Raw genomic sequence first — 12,527 nt, 5'->3', positions numbered from 1 at the left:
CGGTGTGTGTGGGTGAATGAACAAAATAATAACTAGGCTGCAATTAACATTTGTCGTCATATTCGTTATGTATATTTGCATAATTTCTATTACAATTTTAGTTGCTTTTAACAACAATAACAATTATGTATGTATGTGTTTGCATATTTTCTCTGATCGGATGGGGTTTGCATTATCGTAGGCGTAGTCCGGCTTCCGCGCCGATCTATGTTGTAGATTCTCGATTGCGTCCTAATGTTCATTTGGTTAAAACTTTAAGGTTTTACGTGAATATGCTGACGCTTGAATATACGTAGGCGCGAGTGATCGTGTGGTGTTGCATATGCACTATGTGTAATAAATCATACCGCTTGTATATACTTGTTATATATTATTCATGATCGTTTGCAGTTGGTTTTTCTGTCCTGGCGACGTAACAAATAAAAATAAAAAGCCTCCTCTTCTAAACGTAAACGTAATACACAATGCGTTAAACAAAAAATTGGATTACCTTAATCGCAGAGTTGGAAAAGCAATAGGATAAAGCGACTGCGGGAAGGATACGTATTAAAGTAAACATAAGGGAGATATATATATTCATTGATATAAATTAGAAATTGATGAAATCTTCGCATGCGTCAGTGATAAAATAAGAATGTAAGTAATATACGACAAAACAAAACAAGGACATCTGGCTCGACTGGGACCATCCCTGAATACATCCCTTCTTTTCGGCCCGATCCAATGTCGAGGCGTTCTCCTCCTCCTTCTCTTCCATTCTTCTTCGATTTTTAATTTCCAAATGCTCGCAGGGCCCAACACACGGATTCCAAAGTATCAGATCCTTCAAACCCAATCCTCGAGGAGTGCTAACGTGCGTGTGGGGTGGTGGGTGTTTCTCTGGTCGGTTAATTGGTTTGGTTGGGTGGTTGAGGTGTTCGTCTGTTCCTCGGAGCATTCGTCTACTTAGGCTAGTTTTCTTAAACATACATTTACTCATTCATTTCGTTTTGGTTTCCACCCTGCCGAAATCCTGGTGAAATCAATGCATGACAAGTTTCCAATGTTCTCATAGTTACTACATCTACCTTTGGAGCTGTGTGTGGGTGTGGCTGTTGGTGTTTGGATGGGCATGACAGATGGGTGTGATCACTTCCGGATGAAGCATCAATGATGGTGAGGAATAGTTAAACAAACAGCGAACGGCAGCGGGCGGTGCATCCTCCCATCTGTATTATTTCTTGACAAACTGATAGGGGGCAGCGGGACGGTAGCGCATGTTGGGCGGCACAGCCCCGCCGATGCCACCGCCAGTGGTGGCCACGATGCTATTGGCCATGATCCCGCCACCGCCGGCATTGCCCAGCCCAGCATTCCGACCATTGAAGCTGGCCGCACTGACGACCATTCCGGGTGGTGAGGCTCGCACAATCGCCTGCGGGGGCAGGGCGGTGTGCATGGCATTGCCCCGCTGGGCGGCTGAAAAAGCGGAAATAGATTCTGGGAAGGCTGACCAATAGCTTCCAGACTCACCTGGCACATAGGGTTTTGGCTGGTGGTAAGCATTGTTGTGTGAGCGAAAATAGACAGTCTCCTCGTTGTGGCGATAGTGTGATTGTTGCTGAAACTTTTGTCTGTCGGGGAGAAGGGAATTTAGTTTAAGGAATAATTGACACATGACCTCAACCCACCTGTAGTTGCCGCCGGAGCGCTGGTTGCCGGTGCCATTGTTGTTGCCGGATCCAGCTGCTCCGCCATTTCCGTTACCTCCTCCACCACTGCCGGCGCCGCCGCCACCGCCTCCACCACCACCACTGGCCGCAGCATTCGACTGCTGCTGCAGCTGCCGAAGCGTCAGCTTCTTGGCCGCTTCCGGATCCTCCATGAGCTCGCGGTACTGCTCCTGGCGGATGTCATCGTGCTTGTCCGGCGTAAGATACCGCCGAATCTCGGCCAGGGCGTAAGCCACACGGGCGTACGCCTCGGCGGGCGGAGCAATGGTGGACACCTCAACGTGCAGCGGAAGATTCAGGTGGGCGTATTTGGCGTCCGCGGAGTTGCGCAGCTCCTCCTCGCGGGCTCGATCCTTCATGGAGAAGCGGCCAAGTATGACGATCTTGCACTGCGTCTCCTCCTGCAGGCGGCGCAGCGAGTTACCCTTGGGGCCCAGCAGCTTTCCCACATAGTTGAACTTTTTGTCCTTGATGGGCACGTGCACCTTCTGGGAGAGCTTGATGGTGCGCTGCTGGTAGACGTCGGCGTACTGGTCTCTCGTCGGGATGCGTCCGTTCAGCTGCACACGCTCCAAGGCTGCAACAACCGAGGGAAATCAGAGTAATTACCATGAAGGGACCCGGTCAAATGAATTACCTTCGTCGATCAACTTCAGCGCGAGGGGGAAGTGATTCTCCATGCGCGACCGCTCCGTCATGAGCTCCTGCATGTACTTCTGGACCGCCGGCGCCGGCTGGGCCTTCTCGCTGTCCGCATTGGCGTTGTGTTCGTTCTCGTGCTCCCCGTTGCTCGTTCCCCCGCTGCCACCGGTAGCCACCACTCCCGCTCCGGCCACTGCGGCGGCTCCCGACCCTCCGCCGGCTCCTGCCGCCGTGGAAGCCACCGAGGGGGCCACCGCCGATGACCCTGGCACACGCAGTCCGTTCTCCGCCATTTGTCCTGCCTTCGGGGTCGCTATCGCTCTGTCGTCCTGCTGAGTGGCCGAGTCTCGGGTTTTCCGTGCGCGGATTGTTGGCGATCGCTTTCGCTGTCGATTCGCTTTGATTGCCAAGTTTGCACACTTCAGCCTTCCCAGTGGCCCTAATTTTTCTCTCTTTTTCCAAGTGTGTATTTTATTCGGACATTAACTATGTTAGCGGCGCGGTCCGGCAACTCCGGTCTCATGGGCTGGCTCTCGTGCTTCTGGAGCGTGCTGTTAACTGCCAATCGGTGGTGCTGTTGGGCGCGAGTCGATGTTATCGGCCCTGAGAGGGCGACGACTGAAAGCCGATAGTTTGATCAAAGATGTAAGCACGGCGGGAGCTTAGCTACTTTAAAGCCATTATTTGGGGAAGTCATAGAAAGCGTGGGAGATAGCACTAACAAACGTGATCACTGATGGATCTGAAATGAGTAAAAAGGTTGTTCTCCAAACCCTCGTTATTACGACGTCGAAAGAGTAAAACATTTTTTCTGAAAAGCTCCACTATGCATTTCAAAGTTTTTTAAGTGGTCATAGCATAAATTCTTGGCAATCTCTTTAATTGCGCTTGTATAAAGTAATTGATATCGTCGTATCGTGAAAGTCAATAAACTCACTTCGTCGTTATAATTTGATTTGTTCTAATCGGTAATTAATGTATCATGATCATGACAAGATAGCGTTACTATTTTACAGTGTTCAGATATCGTGCTGCTGAACTCGTACATAGCCTTTTTAGTCAGTGACATCGATAGTCGCCACAAAACATCGATGTTTTTCGAAAAAATTTTGTAAGTTTCGAAAAAAGAGGTTCATTGATATTTTTATCGAAATACTGGACAACTGAACTAGACTGGTGATTCGTAATGGTGAGACTATAGTCATTTTTCATACTGAATGATTAAGAACTTGTTTAATTTGTTTTTGAGTGATTAACTCTGCAAAAACATATTTTCTTGTGCTTTGTCAGTACCGTCGTACATCGAGCGAAATGAAGACGTATTTTGCTTGGATTTCTTTACTGACTTTGTGCCTTATCGGACTGGGTGCTGCCCAGCTTTTAGAGGAACCATGCGGAAACAGGAACGGGGTATTCAAAATCCTTCATGGAGCTAATGCCAGCCAGGATGAAGCTCCCTGGATGGCTGCCGTCGTTAACGGCAGAGATTTTCTTTGTGGTGGCACGCTGATTCACAAACGTTCGTGTATTTATAAAATGTTTTGGGGAGCCACTGAAACCCATTTGCAAATTTGGCGAAATATGTATGAATTGTACATCAATATAAACAATTTTTTTCAGGTTTTGTTTTGACTGCTGCACACTGCATAATTGGCCAAAAAACCCTGTGAGTATTACGCGTTCATTTTTAGTAAGGTATACTAGATGAAACAAAAACACCTCCTGACGAGGTAAAAATGTATAGAATGTAGAAATTGTATTCATTTAGTAGATTCAACAATTCATTAAAATCAACCAACTAAACAATGGCATATTGAATTGCAGCGTGGCGAGTGTAAAAAATGTAGAAAGTGTATTTACTTAATAGATCTTATACTAAATTTTAGTCACAAAAGTTGATATCAGAACATTCTTTGCTGATGGTGTGTTCGGCACCTTATTTCTACCTCGTTAAGGGGCGTTTTTAAAACAATATCCAAGTCAAAGTTGGTCGCAGTGGGATCCGAAGATTTAAGCCGTACTTTTGCTTTTACGCCCCACTGTGCACTGGTGTTACTCAACAAATATTCCAGTGAATCGTTCTCAAAATATTTTAAAAATGTATTAAATTCATACATCAAAACGTAAAAGCTGAACTAACACATAAAATGTTGAAATTTTATTCTTTAGTTTTTTGACTTAGTCAAATCTCTTTTTAGACGGCAATGCAAAGCCTACTTACTTGGCTTAAGACTTATAATAATATTGGCGCAGAATTAAAAGAACCACTTCTAAAAAAATGTAGCTTACCTTAGAAAATTTCAATAATTTAACTGCCATGTAAATATATATAGCGATATTTAAAAATTAAAAAGGAGTTTATGTTCTGGGCACACTCTTTTACACCGCTTAGGGTCTTTTAAACAAGTCAGCAACCTGGTTATACAGAAACAAGGAAGAACACTATAGTCGAGTGCCTTGACTATCAGATACCCGTACTTAGCTTAAGGGAGCAAAGTTAAAATTTGGATTCTATCATAATATCTGTAGGCGCTACGGATTTTTGCGAATTTTGGGCGTAAGGCGGACATGGCTAGATCGACTCGGCTAGTTATCCTGATCAAGAATATATATAATTTATGGGGTCGGAAACGCTTCTTTCTACCTTTACATACATTCCAACGAATATAGTATACCCTTTTACCCTATAAATAGGGCCCATAACTCATTAATTGTTTTCAAACTGATCCAAAAGCGATTTGAGGCGGTTAAAATTGACAACAAAAACGGTTTTTTTACTTGGCTTAATGGTTACTTACGAACTGTATGTTTGGAAACCTGATGTTCCTAGACGCATTTTCTTGCTTAAAGTAATTTACGTGATAGGTTGATTTATGAAATATTTCCATCGTATTGGTCTGACTTTTAAAAAGAAAAAGAAGCCTCTGTCAACAACCTGGACCCTTTCTGATCATGCTTTCCGCGATGTCCTATGATCGACTTTCAGCAAATTTTTGAGTGACACAGTGTGAGTGAAAAATACTTCAAAAATATATATTTTTGTAAGGTAGTGTAATTAATACTAATTATCATGATTTACCTGCACATATGAATTATTGGGTTAAGTAAAATATCATTTTTATTAATTAAAGACAGGTGAAGTTGGGAGCATTCAACATGAAGCACGCTACGGCCGTTTACAATGTCATTAAAGCAATAACGCACAGATCATACAGGCATAATTCAGATTATCAAAATGATATTGGCTTGCTTAAACTATCGAGCAGCGCCGTATATAGCCGTAAGTGAGCGGTTTGATCGCTGAATAGAATAACGGATAGTAATACCTCTCACCACAGCCTATATTCACCCGATTTGCATTATTTTGAATAAGGATTTTAAGACCCAAGTAGTTACAATTCCGGCGTTTAAGGCCTATGGTTGGGGACGAACGGAACACAGCAATCAAAGCGACATACTTCAAACCATCATAATTAACCGGGAAGATCCTGCAGAGTGCTATAAATCCTTGGTATTCACCCTCACTCCGAATCAGATATGTGGTAGGGTTTCCTTCGGAGACACCTGCGATGGCGATTCCGGTGGTCCATTGATCAACAACGTCACTATATCAGGAATCGGCGATCGAGCAGTCCAGCTAGGAATCGTGAGCTTTGGCTCACGAGGTTGCAATGGAATTGGTGTATACACCGATGTGACAAGCTATGTGGATTGGATTGAGGCTAGAATAAAAGGATCGTTAGCCGAGGATGAGTCACAAGCCAAAATACCTCTTGGGCCTGCCCCGGGGAACGATGGGTTGCTTTACAGAGACTGCGGTGGGGCAACCATTGCTTCAAATCTACTGGCAAACATTAATGGACCTTACTTCACGGCCCAGGGCGTGCTGATCACTGACCGTACGTTAATACTCTAAACAAACTTAATAAAAACTAACGATATTTTACTTAAAGCTGTTCCTAACCAAAACGATAGAAAGCTCACTTCGGGATGCCAAAGTTTTTTATATCCTTGCAATCATACAACATCATTGCATACAGGGTATAAAATCGACTTCCCTCGAAATTTTTTTTATAGTCTTACTGATTTTAACGAATTTCATCTAATTTCTTTTTTTCAGAATTCGTCATAACAAATTCAAAAGGTCTGCCAGCAAATCCAGTGTTCATGTTAGTAGTCCCAAAGCGCTCCCTGTTATCAGTCAACTAAAAAGAATTCATTCTATTTTTCAGAGAAGTGATTGTGATGGGAATGCTAAAAACATATGATTCATACAGAGTTGCCAATATCTTTAAGCCAGCACAGGCCAACAACGATATAGCTTTGATTCAACTTAGTCGACAGGTGACGCGCACTGGTAATATGCCACTTTATTGCTGCACAATCGTAATGCCACTAAATCGAAATTTCTTTTTTGCAGATGGATTGAACCCAGTCTGCATGCTTGCGAACCCTAACCTCCAGCAGATCGCCGAATATAGCCCCTATACAGTATTTGACTATGTAAATACCTACGCAGGCTTACGAACTTTTGCATTTAGTGTTTTTTCTTTGAGCCCCGACGTTTGTACTTATAGAATCCAAAGAAGAATCGAAGCGAATGAACTTTGTATAGAAACTCCCCGCGGAATAAGTCAGAGATACGGAAAACGCGGCGACATATTAATGAAAAAGTTAGTGTATATGGGAAAGGAATCGTTCGTTTTGTTCGGAATTCTGAGTTATAGCTACAACGGTGTGTACGTTTATACAAATGTTATGGCCCAAACTGGGTTTATCGCGAACACGGTTATGGGCCAAACGGTTACGAAACGAAACGGTTACCCCTAGTCACTTTTAGTTTACTATTTTATTTTCAAGTATCAATGTAAAAACACTTTATTGGCATTGAAAAAATAATGGTTTTAAAAATTTCATTAGATGGTCAAAAATGTAATGATAGATGACCGTATGCTATGCTACTAAAAATATATACACTGAAAATATAATTCATTAAAAGTTATGTGTCTATTAGAAAAAAATCTTAAAAAGACTAAGAAAAGTTAGCTTTCTGAATGTTGGATACTAGTATTTGATTCAAAGGCGACACATAATATTCCAATTTCAATTTTTCCAATATCTTTAAATATGTAAATGGCATTCAAGTTTAAATAAATGACATCATTTTCATAGCTTGTCTTTTATTATGGAGTGGTTTTACAATATTATTACCAAACCACGGGTCACAGATGACAATTTGTAAAACAATTTCGAGCCATAACAGTTTTAATTTCCCAATAACCATTTTATCTTTTACACTTTCACCACTTTTTCTTCCACACCAGTTGATTTTCTTAAAGTCTTGGTATGCAATTCCTTTAGACACTAATACAAAAATCCCATGTGAGCACTTCCACCAAGAAGTCTACCACGTCCGAAAAATTAAAAGTGATCGGAAAAAACTAACATAAATATAATTTGATAGAGAAATAATCAAGTTAATTTATAAGAAACACACCGATTTGTTTACTATGATCCAAGTTGTATAATTGCATTTTTGGTTTTTGCACATTTCAATTGGTTATTTGGTTTTGATGCTAGATCATTAAGAGCGGGAAACTATTTTGACCTTACCTTTCTTAACTCTTTGTTGGGACGTTATGAAAGGGAAAAAAATTGAAATTATTTTTGTAATCCCATTATCGCATTTTCCAATATCCTAAGCGACATCGGAAAACGGAACTTCTTATCAGTACGTCAAAATCTCTCACTGCAAGAACATCAAAACTTAAACTTAAACGACAAACAAAACCTTGAAAACACTGTTTAACAAGAAAGGAAGTTAACTTCGGCAAGCCAAAGTTTGTATACACTTGCAGTTATAAAAAATAATAAAAATTTTATTAAATTGAATTCGAAATTCTTAAAAATATAAAAATATATATTCCCAATATTATAAGATAATATGTCAAAAAGCCCCAAAGCTATAATTTGTTTCACATTATTTCCCACCAATTATCCGATCCTTCCTAGGACAGCTATATGATAATGTCGTCCGATTTTAATAAAATTTATTTCGAAATTCAGAACTAATTAAAAAATGTTATTTTTAAGCTTATAGGTTTTATGTTAAAAAACACTAAAGATATAATTTTTATTCCATGTTTTCCGACTTATTTTCCGATCGTTCCTATGGCAGCTATATGATATAGTGGTCCGATTTTAATAAAATTTAATTCGAAATTCAAAACCAAATAAAAAATGTTATTTCCAAGCGTAGAAGGTTATAAGTTAAAAAACACCGAAGATATAATTTTTCAATATAATTTTACCACTAATTTTCCGATTGTTCCTATGGGGGCTACATGATATAGTAGTCCGATTTTGATCAAATTTAATACGAAATTCAGAACTACTTAAAAATGTTATACCAAGCTTAGAAAGGTATATGTTAAAAAACACGAAAGATTTAATTTTTTTTTAATTTTTTCCCGACTCGTCTTGTTTTGCTGGACGAGAATATATATGTTTTATGGGGTCGGAAACGTCTTCTTCACTGCGTTGCAAACTTCTGACTTAAATTATTATACCCTCTGCAAGGGTATAAAAATATACATGTGTATGGAAGTCATTGAAATAATATAAATAAATTCAAGTAATTAGATCAATTTTTAATCCGAATTAGCTGTGTTAGTAACCTTTAATTCGTGGGCATTACAATAAAAATAGTGCAAAAAAAGTTCAATTTTTCTTGTAATTTATTTTCTATGGATTGCTCTTCAATGTTGACGAATGATAAAAAAAATTAATATTGACGTTATCAATGTTATTTCCCGAGGACTTCACACTGATTTCATTCCAACCAACTTTGAGCTTATAAAACTTAGCCAAAAGTCTGGCCGGATCAAAGCTTAATCGCTGGCCGCTTTATAAATCAAATCTTGGAATCAAAACAGAAAGTTTTCCCTGGACAACAAGTCGTAGGATTTCAAATATGTATTTGGGCTGCATAATATTTATTATCTCACAGCTGTTGACTGGCGAATAAATCAATATCGTATTAACTGCTTAGACGGACTGAAAAACTTTTGCCTAAATACCCTCAAAGCACATAAATAACGAGAATGTCAAAAACTTTTGGCATTCCTCAGCTGCTCAGCTGTTTTTGCGGCATCAAGTGGCCCGGACAACAAGCGAGCGAAATTTTTCAGCCAGTGCCTGTCACCAGCACATCCTCGCCACATTTTTCCCGATCCCCTCTCGATTAACTTGAGACATTTGCAGTACTGAAATTAATTAACTGAATTCATTCCCCCAACTCAGATGATTAATGGAAATTTTTTTGCTGCATGCGAGCTTTAATTTAAAAACCGCAGATAAGTTGGCTAAGATGCATAAGCCTTTATTGACGTGACTTCAACTTTATCCAAAAGCCATCCTTGGGCTTTAGGTCATGGCCTCTTATGTCATCTAACAAGTCGCGTGATGTTTTTTCGGCTGGAAAAAGTTGGAAGCTAATTGGTAGACAATCGACTTGATCTCCATGAGTGCCATTCGATTTCCAATGCAATTGCGAGGACCCACTCCAAAGGGCAGAAAAACGCGGGACTCAGCCTTTTGGCCCTCTGCAAAACGCTCTGGATCAAAGGACTCGGGATCCTCATAGTTGTCGGGATCCCGGTGCAGAGAGAATATGGGTATTTGCAGGATATCACCCTTACGAGCGGAGAACACCTTGTCACCATTTTCATCGCACAAATCAATATCCTCGCAGCATTCACGATCTGTTGAAATAGCCGGTGGCCATTTGCGCAGACCTTCTAATACCACCATGTCTAAGTACTGCATCTTGGTCAGCCTATCATAGGTCAGGGGTTGCCCATGCAGCTCTTGGTTGACGGAAAGGATCTCTTCATATAACTTGTCCTGCACTGCGGAGTTCAGGCAAAGCTCATGGGTGAGGAAGCACAAGGACGAGGAGATAATCTCGAAGCCTGCGAAAAAGAACAGCAGGCACTGGGCCAACAGGTCCTCATCGGTAAATTCCGAATAGTTATGGGCATTCTTCGACTGATCCCTCAGATCCGCGAGCCTCTGCTGCTTGGCCTCCATGAGCAGGTGGATCATATCTGGTCTTATCACGTTGTGCTCCTGCCGATACTTCATCGTCACGTTAACCAGACGACTGAAGAAATCAATTTTTTCGGAGTCCATCACCTGGATGCGAAGAAGCTGTAGAAAACAATAGAAAACCAGATAAAAAGTTATAATAGGCGGAAATAAATATTAGATAATCGTTTCATAGCTAATGTAAGTGCGAGAGGGGTAGAGATATGCTTGCAGAAAACATTCAAACTTAAAACAAAGAAGAACTTACGAAGAAAGTCGAGGGGCTCGACTATCAGATACCCGTTACTCAGCTTAAGGGAGCAAAAGGGGATTGGAAATATATAAGGAGCTAAGCGATATTTTAGGGCGCCACCTACTGACTATTTCAGTAGATGTTATGTGGGTGACAATTTTAGGCGTTGAAACCGTTTGTGGGCGTTAGAGTGGGCGTGGCACATTTTTTTTAGGTAAGTAGATAGATATTGATGAGACAAACACATTGAAGGTACAATTTTCTTTCTATCGCAAAAAAACTATGCGCTACAGATTCTCGCGGATTGTGGGCGTTAGAGCGCTGAAACAAAATTGCGCTGCGAAGTAAGCCCAGGAATTTGCAAGATCTCAGCGTTCATACGGACAGAAGGACATGTCTAGATCGACTCGTCTAGCGATCCTGATCAAGAATATATATATAGTACTTTATGGGGTCAAAAACGCTTCTTTCTACCTGTTACATACTTTCCGATAAATCTAGGATACCTTTTTACCCTACGAGTAACGGATATAAACACAGCTCCTAGTCTACAGCACCACTTCGTATCGATTGAATTTGCTTATTCGGTTATTATTTGTTTTAACTTTTTGATTAGCGGTCCGATTTGAATATTTCCCGGTATGTAGATAGATGTATTTCCCGGGATCCTAACATTCAACTTGATCCTGATCAGGAATATATATACCATATGGTGCCGGAAACGCATTATTATTCATGTCACACACTTTCAGGTGTAAATATTAATATATATATATGTGCATAAGAAAGTTTGTATAAAATACATGAACAGTATTTTTTTTAATCGAAAAGACAGGTGTCTCTTATAATGATTATAAATAAATAAACTTTTTAAATTGAGAAGATTCTGCATTTTTTTCTACAAAAGGAAAATAGAAGCTGATTACAAATGTCCGTGACATATGGACAGTAGGTACCTTCATTAGCCGTGGGAAGAGGGCGTGGAGCACGGCCTTTGCCATCGACCAGGCGCTAATCTTGGACAGGGCCTGTCCGATCCGAAGGAACTCGTTATCTTCGCGCCTGAACGAGTTGATGCTGATGCCAAAGGCCACTGTAGCTATCACATCGTTGGCAAATCGCGTGAAGTAATCCTTCATTTCCAGGTCGATGGCCGCGTCCTTCGACAATTTCAAAAGCTCAAAGATGTGGCTGACACCCTCCTCGCTGCATGATTGGATCAGGTTGAACATTATACGTATTTTGCTCCCTGTAAAGGCTGGTGTCAGGATATTGCGCATCTCCCTCCATCGACCGTCTCGAAGAGAAATAAGACTTTTCGACAATATCGACTCCTGCACATTGTTGTGCATGCCGTGGTGGTTCGCAAAGTGATCAAATTCCTTGATAGCAACCAGCTTGATAACCTCAGGGTCTCGGATAAAGAAGATGGGATCTCTTAGCGCGTATATACCGTATACCGGCGAATCGGAAAACTTTAAATTCAACTCAACCATTTGCTTAAGAACGGGTATAGCGCCAAACATGCCTTTAATGGGTATATTACCAATCAATGGCCAGGGCTCTTCGTGTGCCACGCCCCTCTCACTGAATGTGGCATACTTAGCCACCGACCACTTATAGAGCAAAACGAGAAGAAAAGAAAGCAAAGCGAGCGCTATTATCAAGTGATCCATGATGTCATGTAAATAAATGTTCTCTTAATGGAACAGCAAAAGTCGACAGCCGGAAAACAACTGAATGTGGCATACTTAGCCACCGACCACTTATAGAGCAAAACGAGAAGAAGAGAAAGCAAAGCGAGCGCTATTATCAACTGATCCATGATGTCA

General features: G+C 41.0%; 3 protein-coding genes across 10 annotated transcripts; 1 reads left to right on the top strand and 2 right to left on the bottom strand.

The window, feature by feature from the left end:
- Positions 1 to 43: 43 nt before the first annotated feature.
- LOC108026801 (glycine-rich protein GRP33) lies at positions 44 to 2,899 on the bottom strand. Of its 2 annotated transcripts, XR_001768282.3 has the most exons (5): positions 2,350 to 2,899; positions 1,671 to 2,289; positions 1,513 to 1,613; positions 1,068 to 1,458; positions 44 to 1,012 (listed from the first exon to the last, which is right to left on the bottom strand). XR_001768282.3 is itself a non-coding variant. In XM_017097963.3 (4 exons), exons 1-4 carry the CDS (start codon positions 2,645 to 2,647, stop codon positions 1,214 to 1,216), a joined length of 1,263 nt encoding a protein of 420 aa, XP_016953452.1. In that variant the 5' UTR covers positions 2,648 to 2,899; the 3' UTR covers positions 44 to 1,213. The 2 variants fall into 2 exon arrangements, 1 of the variants encoding a protein (XP_016953452.1); XM_017097963.3 differs by having other exon boundaries at positions 44 to 1,458.
- Positions 2,900 to 3,386: 487 nt separating this feature from the next.
- Positions 3,387 to 7,523, top strand: LOC108026576 (clotting factor G beta subunit). 6 transcript variants are annotated; one of them, XR_006367657.2, is made up of 9 exons: positions 3,388 to 3,543; positions 3,645 to 3,873; positions 3,975 to 4,020; positions 5,486 to 5,634; positions 5,693 to 6,253; positions 6,308 to 6,395; positions 6,475 to 6,523; positions 6,587 to 6,711; positions 6,775 to 6,915. XR_006367657.2 is itself a non-coding variant. In XM_050887214.1 (8 exons), the coding sequence occupies exons 1-8, from the start codon at positions 3,541 to 3,543 to the stop codon at positions 6,592 to 6,594; spliced, it is 1,128 nt and encodes a 375-aa protein (XP_050743171.1). In that variant the 5' UTR covers positions 3,387 to 3,540; the 3' UTR covers positions 6,595 to 6,611. The 6 variants fall into 6 exon arrangements, 4 of the variants coding, with proteins under 4 accessions (XP_050743171.1, XP_050743170.1, XP_016953017.1 ...); XM_050887214.1 differs by lacking the exon at positions 6,775 to 6,915 and having other exon boundaries at positions 3,387 to 3,543; positions 6,592 to 6,611; XR_006367658.2 differs by lacking the exon at positions 6,308 to 6,395 and having other exon boundaries at positions 6,592 to 6,711.
- Positions 7,524 to 9,670: 2,147 nt separating this feature from the next.
- On the bottom strand, positions 9,671 to 12,417 carry LOC108026530 (probable cytochrome P450 9h1). Of its 2 annotated transcripts, none has more exons than XM_017097478.2 (2): positions 11,652 to 12,417; positions 9,671 to 10,565 (listed from the first exon to the last, which is right to left on the bottom strand). In XM_017097478.2, the coding sequence occupies exons 1-2, from the start codon at positions 12,369 to 12,371 to the stop codon at positions 9,804 to 9,806; spliced, it is 1,482 nt and encodes a 493-aa protein (XP_016952967.1). In that variant the 5' UTR covers positions 12,372 to 12,417; the 3' UTR covers positions 9,671 to 9,803. The 2 variants fall into 2 exon arrangements, with proteins under 2 accessions (XP_016952967.1, XP_043947802.1); XM_044091867.2 differs by lacking the exon at positions 9,671 to 10,565 and adding an exon at positions 11,161 to 11,593.
- Positions 12,418 to 12,527: the final 110 nt, after the last annotated feature.

This window comes from Drosophila biarmipes, chromosome 2R (genome assembly GCF_025231255.1).
Source record: "Drosophila biarmipes strain raj3 chromosome 2R, RU_DBia_V1.1, whole genome shotgun sequence".
NCBI classification, from domain to species: Eukaryota; Metazoa; Arthropoda; class Insecta; order Diptera; family Drosophilidae; genus Drosophila; species Drosophila biarmipes.
Note: the sequence above shows the minus strand (reverse complement) of the source record. Positions and strands in the feature narration are given on the sequence as shown.

Excerpts from the sequence above, each read along its gene's own strand:
- LOC108026530 (XM_017097478.2), bottom strand. The coding sequence starts at position 12,371 with ATGGATCACTTGATAATAGCGCTCGCTTTGCTTTCTTTTCTTCTCGTT. Across the intron at positions 10,566-11,651 it reads TCTTCCCACGGCTAATGAAG|CTTCTTCGCATCCAGGTGAT; the intron begins GTACCTACTGTC and ends TGTTTTCTACAG.
- LOC108026801 (XM_017097963.3), bottom strand. The coding sequence starts at position 2,647 with ATGGCGGAGAACGGACTGCGTGTGCCAGGGTCATCGGCGGTGGCCCCC. Across the intron at positions 2,290-2,349 it reads GCTGAAGTTGATCGACGAAG|CCTTGGAGCGTGTGCAGCTG; the intron begins GTAATTCATTTG and ends CGGTTGTTGCAG. Across the intron at positions 1,614-1,670 it reads CGCTCCGGCGGCAACTACAG|ACAAAAGTTTCAGCAACAAT; the intron begins GTGGGTTGAGGT and ends TCTCCCCGACAG.
- LOC108026576 (XM_017097528.3), top strand. Across the intron at positions 5,635-5,692 it reads GAGCAGCGCCGTATATAGCC|CCTATATTCACCCGATTTGC; the intron begins GTAAGTGAGCGG and ends CTCTCACCACAG. Across the intron at positions 6,524-6,586 it reads CCAGCAAATCCAGTGTTCAT|AGAAGTGATTGTGATGGGAA; the intron begins GTTAGTAGTCCC and ends TCTATTTTTCAG.